General features: G+C 40.2%; 1 protein-coding gene across 1 annotated transcript in view; it reads right to left on the bottom strand.

Moving 5' to 3' along the window:
* The window catches only part of LOC126481197 (peptidyl-prolyl cis-trans isomerase FKBP8), a 71,187-nt gene extending 60,354 nt beyond the window's left edge, over positions 1 to 10,833 (bottom strand). The window contains exons 1-2 of the mRNA XM_050104789.1: positions 10,645 to 10,833; positions 9,138 to 10,360 (exon numbers count right to left, since the gene is read on the bottom strand). Of these exons, the coding sequence (XP_049960746.1) occupies positions 9,138 to 10,358 (1,221 nt within the window). The 5' untranslated portion in view covers positions 10,359 to 10,360; positions 10,645 to 10,833. The remainder of the gene's footprint in view (positions 1 to 9,137; positions 10,361 to 10,644) is intronic.
* Between the last annotated feature and the right edge of the window lie 1,815 nt (positions 10,834 to 12,648).

Genomic DNA, 12,648 nt, shown 5'->3' with positions numbered 1-12,648 from the left:
CAATAAAATCATATTTCAGAATGAGCTGCAAGGCTGCCAGTATGTCAAGACAAACACAAACATTGTTTTACACAGAAAAAAGTGAAGGAGACAAAATGAAACTTCACAGGTTGAGAGGATATGCGATATTATTTTAGTGTTTACAAAATCATGTCAAATTTAGAAAGAACTTTAGAGTATGAGTTTGTTCGTTTGTTTTAGGGCGTAAAAACAACTAAGGTCATGAGCGCCCAAGTCATAACCTTAGACCATCAAGAAGCAAAAGAACTTAAAAGAAAATTTCCATTAAGCCCAATTGACAGAAGGCAAGAGAGCTAAGAACACAGAAAATATACTGTAGAAACAGCAGAGCTCTGGAACCAAAGATAAATTTCCATCACCATATTGCTACGATAGACAAAAAGTAAAACGCGATCGACAGCCCGCGCATCTTTCACTAAAACAGCTGATAATTCAGATGGCACGAATATATGAGAATGTGAGTGGTTAAAGAAAGGGCATTTGCCCAGGAAATGGCGAACTGTCAAAGGTTGATGACAATGAGCACAAAGTGGTTGGGGGATCGCCACAAATGACAATGGCTAAAATAACAGTGCCCAATACACAGCATAGCTAAACTGATCTCCTTCTGGCGAGAGGGCCAAGATGATGTTGGCCAAGCTGCTGGGAGAGGTCTAATTTCCCGGAGCTTGTTTCTCTGAAGAGAAGAACAGTGGTGATACCGAAGTGACACCACCTGCCACCAGATGGCTACATGGAGATCATCCAAAGAGGTGGAAGAAATAGCAGACCAAGGTAGGACGACTGCAGCCTTGGCAGCACCATCAGCAGCCTCATTTTCTGTCAGACCAATGAGACCAAGAACCGACAAACATACTGGTGGCTCCCTTAAGAGTAAGCACGTCGAACATTTCTTGGACCGATTGCACTAAGTGATGGACTATGTACAGTACACAAGGCTCTGAAAGAGACAGGGAATTGGAGCAGATGACAACTGAAAAGCCTGTGTCTCCAGATTTACTGCATGGCCTGATACAGAGCGTAGAGATCTACTGTACCAAAAATCGTCAGTACAAACGATGAAGGCACAACCAACACCACGGTCAGTCTGAGAGCCATCAGTGTACACAAAGGTCGACAAACTTACAGTGATAGATTGAATATGGAATAATTTCCTTAGGAAGCAAACGAAGTCCAATGTGAACACAGACAGTCACATGAAGCCAAAGTGGTGAAGGGTTTACACCAATCGTGGAAGGGGCAGGTAGCGTGAGGTCAAGCTGCTGGAGCAGTAGTCGAAAGCAACTACAGGAGGTAACAGAAGAGGGGCGCACTCCATACTGGCAGTCAAAGAAGTCCTCAAAGGAGGAAGCATTGGAGGGTTGGCTGTACATGTCAGACAAACAGCATGTGTATCTGCTGAATAGAACACATCACATCACACCGATATGACAGCAGTAGTTCAGCAGCAGCTCCTGCATGGAGACTAAGCTAGTGCAAAAGGTGCCAGTGTAAAAGACACCAGTGCCCGTATGGATTCCACAATGGTAGATACTTAAGACAGCATTAATATCGACAGATGCATAAACATAACACCTATAGTCTAGTTTCGAATGGACAAGGGAACGGTACACACGGAAGAGGGTGGTCTGATCCGCTCCAGAGGAAGTACTGCTTAGGATACACAGTACACTGAGGGAGCAGGCACAGCAGGCAGCAAATACATGTAGGAGGACCAAGAAAGTTTCATATCAAGCACAGTCCCAGGAGTTTTGTAGTTTCTGTGAACTAAGAGCAACAGGCCCAAGGTGTAAAGGTGGTGGAAGAAACCCACTGCACCACCAGAAATTCATACAAACGTTTTTGTCAGTGTAAAAGCAAAAGCCACTGCTGATACTCCATGAGTAAAGACTATCAAGACATTGCTGAAGACACCACTCAAGGAGACAAGTTCAAGGAGCAATGCAATAGACTGCAAAGTTGTCAACGAAAAGGGAGCCAGAGAACAACTTGGTCTTCCAAAAATTTTTGAAGGAAACGGGGCAGGCAGCCTCAAAAGTCCATGTGTACAGAGTACGGAGGATATCAGTCCTCCAGCATGTGCCCTAGGCTTTCTCCATATCAGAAAACATGGCCAGTCTAGTATTTCTGCGGAAAACCATTAATGACTGCAGAATGGCACACTCAAAATCCACACTGTGCAACAGTTAGTAGATTTCAAGATTCGAACCACCATACCAACTGGCCACGAATCATACATTCCATCACCTTGCAAACAGAGCTGATGAGAGAAATGGAGCAGTAGCTACAAGGAAGATGTTTGTCCTTACCGGGCTTAGGTCTAGGTATGACAGTTGCTTCATGCCACCATTTGGGAAACATACCATCTACCCACATGCGGTTGTGCATATGAAGGAGGAAGTGCTTGCCTGTGAGAGAAAGGTGCTGCAACATTTGAATGTGAACACTGTCCAGCCCTTGGGTGGAAGATTGGGATGAAGTGAGAGCATGATGTAGCTCCCTCAGAGTATAGGTAACCTTGTAGCACTCACAATTCTGAGGGAGAAGGGTATCACCTGAGCTGCCTCCACTTGTTTCCAAGGAAGGCAGGGTGACAGGGGTTGGAGCTTGGAAACTCCACAAAATAGCTTCCCAAGGTACTGGACAGCTGTAGTGTCCACAATGACAACACCTGCTACGGTCAGACTGGAAATCAGGAAATAGACCTTTGTCCCAGAGAACCAACAGAGGTAGTGGTGGTGGTGGATGGTTTGTGGGAAAACCAACTGCGCAGTCATTAGCACACGTACAATGACCCAAATTTTACACAGTCCAATCTAGCCACTGTCATGAATGATGATAATGATAACAACACAAACACCCAGTCCCCAGGCAGAGAAAATCCCCAACCCGGCCAAGAATTGAACCTGAGACCACGTGATCCAGAGGCAGCAACACTAGCCACTAGACGAAGTTCAGACAACTGATTGAGGTTGCCCTGCACTAAGGAAGAGAGAGTGGAACTGTTGAAAGAACTAGTTAATGAAATCCAGCTAAGTTTTTTGCCATTACAAAAAATGTGACAACACTGTACATACAACTGTTTATAACGAACACAGTTCGCCATCACAGAACAAACAGTTAAAAACGCAGAGAGCATGTCTCCACGCGTGAATCTCGTTATGGCGCACCTGGCCACCAGGGGACAGCGACACAGCAGAGTAATGATGAAATGTGAGGTATGGAATGTTCAGCAGCAGTAAAGGATAACATTTGCGAGGTACACTACCTGGTCATCACAACTGGGAAAATGTTCATAGATGGAGGGAGGAATAAAGCCTCTAGTCGGCCTCCGAAAGCTGCCGACTGAGGTTACATGTAGGTGGGGTATGAATCAGCAAACAGGTAGCACACAGGAAAAGGTCACTCGAGTACGCACCTGAACGAACCACTCAATACGATGAACAAGCTGTTGCCCTTTTTGGCCTACCGATTGCGTAGCTGGTGATTTCACAGTCTGAGCCGAAGATTTGGTGGCTTGTTGCACAGGTGGAGGAGGAGGAGACATGGATGCTACTGTGATAATGGGTGAATTTACAACTGCAGTGCTGAATTTGAGGTTACAAGTCCGCATGGCCACATTCTCCATCGGGCGAGGTGTAGGACAAATGGTACTGTAAGCACCAGATGGTAAAACACAGGGCTTTCGATTAGCCAACAATTTGTGAGTGAGAGGGTAGGGCACTTTTTCCTGCGCCCAGGTCTCCTAGACAGCCAGCTCATTGAGATACAACAGACATTCTCAGGATGAGGCTGCATGGTTGCATCAAAATTTTTCCATTATTGATATAGCAGGAAGGAGGAGGTGGGCAATCCCCTCATAAGCATCCCTGTTTCAACAGAACATGCGACTGTGGTTTTAACATTTACACTGGTTAGCAGCACATTGGGTTTGGAATGTACAGTCGAACCGTGATGACTTCATAGCCTGTTTTGATCTTTGATGGAAGCACTACTCTGTCAAACTTGATAAAAGTGCAGGTTGGCACTAAGGTTGCATCAAAATTTTTCATTATCCCATGGACTACAACGAAACCCTGATCAGAGAGTTAAGTCTGGATTTCTCTCTCAGACCATTGAGCAGCCTAGTATAAATTGTACCATGCAAAGTGTTCAGCATTCGGTGGAGCTGGGAGATTCTTTGATCTCTAGCCCTATCCCATTTACGTTTAGTAGACGTAGACTGAAATGGTGACTGGCTCATTGCAAGAAAATTCTCCATAACTGACAGCATCTCCAATAGCGCGCTCCTTCCAACTGGGTGTCCGCCCTCCGACAGGGCTCACCCGTCTTAGGTGGTTGTTCACACTTCCCGAACTCCTGATGGGGGACCAATTGGCAATTTGGAAAGGTAATAACTCACACAATCACCCCATCCTCAGTCTGGCCTGCACCAGGGAGTACATATGAACCCTGCCTTTCAGTCAACCTGGTGTTGGGAATTACGCATTACTCAGTCACCTGTTATGCTTCACACACATGAACCGGCCTTCAGGAGAGCACAGGTAGGAAGAAAAAAACAAATAGGAACTGCAAATGCTAAAGCGGAGGAAGGGTAAGAGATGGAGAACAAATGGTTCAAATGGCTCTGAGCACTATGCGACTTAACTTCTGAGGTCATCAGTCGCCTAGAATTTACAAGTAATTAAACCTAACTAACCTAAGGACATCACACACATCCATGCCCGAGACAGGATTCGAACCTGCGACCAGAGCGATCGCTCGGCTCCAACCTGTAACACCTATAACCGCACGGCCACTCCAGCCGGCTGGAGAATGAAGAAATAAAGTAAAAGTAGTTGGACTGTTCTGATGTCAGGCAACTAAAAGCTCTGAACAATGTCCGAAAAATATCCCAGACATGTTCCCCAAGGGACAGGAAAAAATATAGGAGGACCGACATGCAACACAGAAAGGGAAAATATGCTGGAAAGGCTGGGGCCCTGTAGTACCCATGCACAATATCACCAAAGAATGGTGAGCTCTGTGTGGCAATGACCTCATTTATCAGTATGAAATTGCACCCCCTCTGGTGTGGAAACACACACCAACTAAACCACTGGATTTGGATATCTAACCAGGTCACCACCATAATCACCGACAGTGCTCATCTGGCGTAGTATGGAACAACGATTAATCACTGAACACAATGTGACACCATTCATCACCAATCCACCCTTCCCAGTCATGGCTTCTGGTTCTGCAACTGGTTATGGAATTTCTCAATTTTGAAAATAAAAAGCCATCTACTGGACCAATGTGGTAAAACAAAAACAATAAATCAGGTTACCTTCCATTCAGAAAGCTGTTGCACGCAGCAACTGTTATTGACTTGCAAATAATAGAATACAACTCAACGAACTGTGGATGAAGCCCGACCAACAGGCATTACGTGCATTGATCAGTAACGATAGTGCATTGAGAATGGCTAGTTTCTTGCTGAAATCTAGATCTGCCAACAAAATTTGAAAAGGACAATTGATAGCTGAAATCTATTATTTACAAAACCAATAAATGATCTTTAAATTATTAATGAATATGACTAGTACAAAATTTTCTTCTTCTGTGTTGAGATTGTGAGTATCAATTTCAAGGTTCTTTTAAAGTAAAGATGTTTATATATATCACTTCCTCAGATCCAAACATTTTAACAAGATATCAAGATAGTGAATGAACAAGAAGTAGTCTCCTCTGGTAAGAATGACGTAGATTTTGCATCTGCAAAAGAAGAATTACATTCCCTGAATCCCCAACTATTAAGGTGGTTGTTAGTCCTGTTAAGTAGCAGCGGTCAGCTAAGTCAAATTACAAAGTGCATACCTTAAGAAAGCACAGAGAATTTATTGAACATGCGCATGATTACGCCCGAGCAAAACTAATTACCCTCTTCAATGAAAAAGACAATTTGGAGTTTTAGCAACTTTTGAGGAATTTTTATCAAATGTCAATTCAGTTGCTGAATTATTTGCTCCTACAATGGAATGGTGTAAATTTTAAGTTATACCAGTGCCCCCATGTAATAAAAATATTCTTTAGCGCATTACATCTGCATAAAAACACGATGGACGAAGCAAAAGGAAAGTGAACCAAAAATGGCCCATGTTCAAACTGCAGAGTCATTCTCAAAAGCAGATGAGAGTGTTCCTGCCACAGTGCCAACAAGAGACACTATTATTATAATAGATGCAGGAGAAAAAGTGGTGAAAGTGAAAAGATACATGATCCGAAGTACTGAAGAACCTTTAACCATGTATGACAAAGAACATTCAGTGTTGGAAGATCAAAATTTTATGCAGCATGATTTAAGTCGGTGGTTCCAAATCCACCTCAGTAAGTCCATTTGTGTGAACATTCTGCAGATTTTGCATTTTAGATGGTAACTTTGAAGAACCTACTTAATTCAGTGAACTGTGACACCCTGGTTGATTGTGTGAAGTTGTTTGCTGTATGTGTTGCAAGGTGAGAGACCCCTTCGCTTCAATAATGTATGGCTGTGTGAACAAATTTTTTTTATATAAAATGAAATACAACTGATGCAACGCAAGTCAATTAACCTCCACATATCATATCAACTAATAGACTCCCTTAAGTATTTCTCAGTTTCAGGAGCAATCACTGAAATGCAAAAGAAATAGGTCAAACTGATAAGTTTCCAGTTACCAGCTAACAAAATGTTATTGCTAGCACTACTGCCACTGCTGTTTTCCCAGTGAAAATCTAAAATCTCACCATCTCCCAAAACTTGCGAACAAATTTTGCCACTATATATTTCTCATACCTCTGTTACCTTAGATACTTCTTTACCAACAGTTACTTTTGTGTTCTCTCTCTCTCTCTCTCCTGTCCCCTTTTCATCACAAAAGTGCACAACCTCCCAAGCAAAGAGGGGGATCTATAGCAGATTCCTTGCACAATTAGGCAATGTGTGGATTCAAGAATGCCCATGCGTGCATGCACTCTTTCCACAAATATTTGTGCATCCCCTTTTATTCCCACACGAGGAAAGAGGCATCATGTGGACATACTTTTATGTCCTTTTCCCGAGAGCACCACAGATAGGTCACTGGTATGAGCAATAGAAGCTTATTTTTACAGCTTTCCCACATTTACAAAATAGCCCACCAATGCACCATTCTTCTACAGAAACAATATAGTCTGCCCACATTTCCTCACCCAGAAAGTGGATATTCATGCAAACAAAGTTGACACTCTGCACAGTGATTTATGGGAATGACCACAAATAGAAAATGCCAGTCACTCCCTCCAACCACCTTGCTGAGTGTCAACCCACTTTGTGCGAGCAGTACTTCACAGCAGGATCCAGGGCTATTACAAGCCCCAGACACACAACCTCTGAATGCAACTTGGAATTAACATACTCAAGAACTTTGCGGACATCAAATTTACCACAAGAACGCACCAACCTCCAAATATGCTGTCCATATATAACACCACACGTTGTCATATCTAAAAAGTCCAGTAGCTACTGAACATTTCACATGACAATTTTTTCATATAAATTCGCAGAAACACTTGTATTCCAGAAACATGAACATTTGACACACAAAATTGACAATTATATTCAATGAAGTAGTACTTACAGCAACATACACATGCTTCTGCAATTGCACTGACACTGTGTCTTAGCATATAATTACACTACAACCATTCCGTAACCCTATAAATTTTATTTGTTTATATTAGCTAGTTATTATGTGTGTTTATTCGATTCTTTATTGCTAGGCCTACTTCATTATTCACTTATGTACAATACCACATGCCAATTACTGTGTTGTATTTACTTATTATTCCAGTGCCACATACAACGTCCAACCACCCTTCTGCCAATCACTCCATGACACTGTAGCTAAACAAATTAAACAACAAAATTTCCACCAAGGTAAGGATTTCCCACAAACCTATTACAAAGCTGTCAAAAATTTCTATTAATGAACAACAAAGTCGATATTCCATAACCAAACTTTTCTTCTGAGCTATCACTCACACATGTAGTCATAATTTTTAATTTAAGCAATATATGTATCATAAAGAGTAAATTGCACTGATACACACAGCCATTTCTTCCATTACCTGAATCACTACAACAAAATGAAAGGAATTATCTTTTGTGCAGACAGAACACATTTATCAAGAACTTACCAGAACTTTTAGGTTTCAATGTGAATCAATCAACCTACAGTTTACAGGCAATACTAATGCAACACTATAATGACAGTAACTCAATGAAAAAGTTTCTAATACTCTCCTGTGGAGGAAAAATAATGCGGGATGATTTCAGAATGATTTAAGTTAGCAAACAGAAGGTTATGGCTTTGATCTCTTCCTCTTTTCTGGTCAACACTATACATTTCATGCTGCAATCAGTATTCACGTATTAGTCTGCCATTTCTACAATATCCATTTCACTGTCCCTCACTTAGAGGTCATTTTCAAACTTTGAAGTAGGATTTTTCAGTTTGAAGTCAGATTTTTAATGTTTGTCAATACAGATGATATAAAACATCACCAAAGCTTCGCTTCATATTAAAACTTATTACCACTCATATAAGGTCTTTCCTTCCTTTCTGCCAATTATGTGAGGCACCAGGGCAGAAACAATGTACTGAACAAACCTGTTTTCTGGGTACCAATAATTCAATTTTTATATTATATTAACAACCCACAGCTCCTACAGTAATTTAGTTTGAGAGACTAAAACCTCCAAATGCCAGCTACTTTACCATTTCTTACTGTGGAAACCATAATTAGTATAGTGTCCAAAGCATTGTAAAATCTCTGACTGCTTAGTATAGCAATCTGGTGCATTGCTAGCATATACTTACACAAGCATTACAGTTTCTATGCACAAATGTCGTTAACTTACACAGCTTTTGCAAAAATGTATCAGCAGTAGTTTTAAACCATCACCTCTTCATAACTTATAAATTATTAGCACTAATTATAATGTTTGCATAGACATATAAATAATTTTTATGAAATATCATCATGAATGTTTGGCAAATATCAGTTTTACTTGACATTAACTGCAAAAGACTCCTGAAAGAAATATTACATACCTTCTTCTTAAGATGTCCACTGCCCAAAATATCCAACCATTCATCTTCGGTTTCATCCTTTGATACTGGTAATTCAGATCTTTTATCAGTGTTCTCATCTGTCTCCTCTTGTTTACCAGACGTGTCTAATTTTAAGTCTTCCTGATTCTCTCCTAGATGTGTGTTTCCAGCTACTGCAGGTGATTCAGTTTGTTTTTTCTCTTCCACAGAATCTCCTTCACTTTCATTCAAAGCAGAATGCTTGTCCTCAAACTCAATTTGTTGCTTTCTTTCTACAGGGTCCTTTTTATCACCTTCATGTGAAACAAATTTTAGATGTTTTTCACTTTCTGAAATTTCATCACTTTCAGTCTTTGTTTGGATCTCGGACCTTTCATTAGATATAAAAGAATTATTACTATTCTCACTACTCTCTTTCACATTTTCATTCTCAGATTTCTGTTCACTCGGACCTAAAGACTCTCTTTGTTGCACATTCTTACTGTTACTTGACCAGTGATCATCAGATCTGAGATCTGCATTTTCACCGAGTGTGAGTGAATTATCATTTGATTTAAAGTCTTCAGCGTCAGTCTTATTAATTTGGGGACTTACTTTCAGTACATCCATGTTGGTTTGTAGATTAGTATTATCCGAGTCCTTTGCTACCTCATCTCTGAGCACTGAATCACTTGTTTTGTCCGGAGCAGCGATACTTCCATCATTTGACTGTGGAAAGGTAAAACTGTTAATACCATCACGATTTTCTTCGGCTTCCGTCGCTGTTTGTCCGTTCTCTGGCGCAATTTTGCTCGATGTTTTATTAAGCCCATTCTCCCCAATGTCCACACTATCTGAACTATCTTGGCCACTGACATTAAAAGCAGAATTGTGTGTCCTTTCAGCAACACCTAAATCTTCATTTTCACTTGCTTCGCTGGGCTTCCCAACATTTGTATTGGCAGCTAATAACCCTTCCTCTGTTGGTACGTTCGTTCTGCTTTCATGAAGGATAAATTGATTAACGTCGGTCGCTGAAGGCACAAATTTATCCTTCCTCACGCCCCCACCGAAAAGAAAATCCTCTGGCTGGTGTTCAATGTGCCTGTCTCCCATAAAACCAAGCTCTTCACTGCTACGTAAATTTTCCATCATTCCCAATTCGGCATGTTGCTGTGGTTTAGAATGTTCCGCTGAACTCGACACGAATCTGTCGGTATGAATGTGATCGCCACTTTCCATATCTGTGCGACAAATTAAAAAAAAAAATGAACATTCATTACTAATGCAACGTACAATTTGCGCAGTTAGGTTTAGTACTTTTAATTTGAAGATAAATAACCACCCCATTGGTGAAGCAATAACTTAAAACAACACATATCTTCAGCGACTTACTTTCCGTACGTAATTCATAAAATTGGATATTAAACATTTCTTTTTAAAAATACAGGAACTATAAAAAAGCCGGACGAATTAACGAAACATCCTATGACATTTACAACAGGAATATGAATCATACTATACAAACCAGGAGTTAGATAATCACTAATTATTCGGTGCAACCGCGTCGCGTGATAACGCTATACACAATTTCGGTGGGTATTTCAGGCACTACTGTCAACCACAAACTTCTACGAAACCGAACCCGTAACACGCCGCATTACTCACAAACATTCTTACTTAACCGGGAGGTGATTGGCAAAACTTTACAGTTCCCAAAGATATTATTTTCGCGATTCCAAAGTTACGATAGTCGAAGAGGATAGGCCATGAAAAATCATATTTGAATACATAAAGAAATTATAGGGTCACATTACGAGGTTATGCTTGTAATGGGTTAAATAGTGATTAACTCTTTAAGGCTACAGTAGGAACAAAAGGTTTCTTTCTATGCAAAACAAATATCTACTCAACGGTCAAATTTCACCTGATTAATATCAGCAACATTTGTGTTTAACTGGGATTGTATGCGCGTAACTAAAAACTATTCCATCTTGTACGCAAGAGGTATGAGACAGGCTAAATACCATCAGATTTCAAGAAGAATATAACAATTCCAATTTCAGAGAATGCAAGTGCTGACAGATGTGAATATTACCGAACTACAGTACCACTCTAATGAGTCATGATTTCAAAATACTGACGAGAATTATTTCCAGAAGAATGGGAAAACTGGTTGGAGATGACCTTTGGGAAGTTCGTATCCGAAAAAAGACAATACTGACCCTACGATTTATTTTAGAATATAGAGTAAAGAAAGGCAACCCTACATCTAGAGAAAACTTCTGACAATATTGCACGGAATACACTCTTTCAACTTCTGAAACCGTGAGGGGTAAAATACAGAGAGTGAAATGGTATTTACAACTTTACCTAAACAAGACTCCAATTAAAAGACTCAAAGGGCATGAAAGGGAAGCAGTCGTTGAGGGAGCAGCAAAGGAAAGCAAAGAAGAATTTGGGGAAGGAAATGACGTTCAGGGAGAAGAAATAAAAACTTATAGATTTGCCAGTGACATCATAATTCTGCCAGAAACGACAAAGGGCTTATAACAAGAATTAATGGAATGGACAGAGTCTTGGAAGTGGAATGCTTGTTTACTTGTTTGTTTGCTGTCCATATAACAATCAGTCTTCGGAATTTGTCATAGATATTACTTCACATATACAAAGGTTTAGTTAACATACTTCAGTGCACACACTGATATAAGTAGTGAAAGTCAGAAATTACCTTTTTTTTCGTTCCAAAAACTAACTAATAGTATAAACACTGTTTTACAGATAGCTTACAACTTGAAATATAAATGCATGCATTGATATAGTGTGTGAAGATTCGAAATTATCATTTTTGTGTTGTAAAAACAAACTTACGCTATATATACTGTTAAAGGGATATTACAACTTGAAATCTTCCACTGAATTTTTTCCCCTATTAATAAATGATTAAGTTTATTCTTTAAAGTGTTTAAATTAGCTGTCTTGAGGCCAGATGGAAGTCTTTTATAAAAGATGTTTCCTATTGTAGGTGGACTATGATCTGCAGCATTTTTTTGACATGCAGTTCGGTGAAAGATTTCCCTTCGCCGTGGATTGTCCCTACATACATTACTGTTTGTTGCCTTATATTCTGGATTTTGTTTCACAAATATTATTGCATGCAGAACGTACACAGTGTAGATGGTTAGTATTTCATATTTTCTGAAGATTCCTCTCTTCTGTTTACCTTAGCTACCACTCTTACCGCCTTTCTTTCTTTTTTTTTTTTTTTTTTTGTAGTTTGAAGAGCCTGATTGTATAGACAGCTGGTGCCCTGCCACGTATCTTAATAACATACTAATGATGTAGACGTATCACTCTGAAGTACATTTGTGTCAAGCTATCATGATCTACGAATGCTGACACCCTTTTCAGTAGGTACGTATTTGTACTCATTTTCTTACAGATATGGTCTATATGTTCTTTCCATGACAGGCGTTCCTCAGCAGTTATGCCCAAAAATTTGTATATGTTTGTGTAGCCAAGGGCCAATGGA

This window comes from Schistocerca serialis, chromosome 5, assembly GCF_023864345.2.
Source record: "Schistocerca serialis cubense isolate TAMUIC-IGC-003099 chromosome 5, iqSchSeri2.2, whole genome shotgun sequence".
NCBI lineage: Eukaryota > Metazoa > Arthropoda > Insecta > Orthoptera > Acrididae > Schistocerca > Schistocerca serialis.
This window is presented reverse-complemented; position numbering and strand designations above follow the sequence as displayed.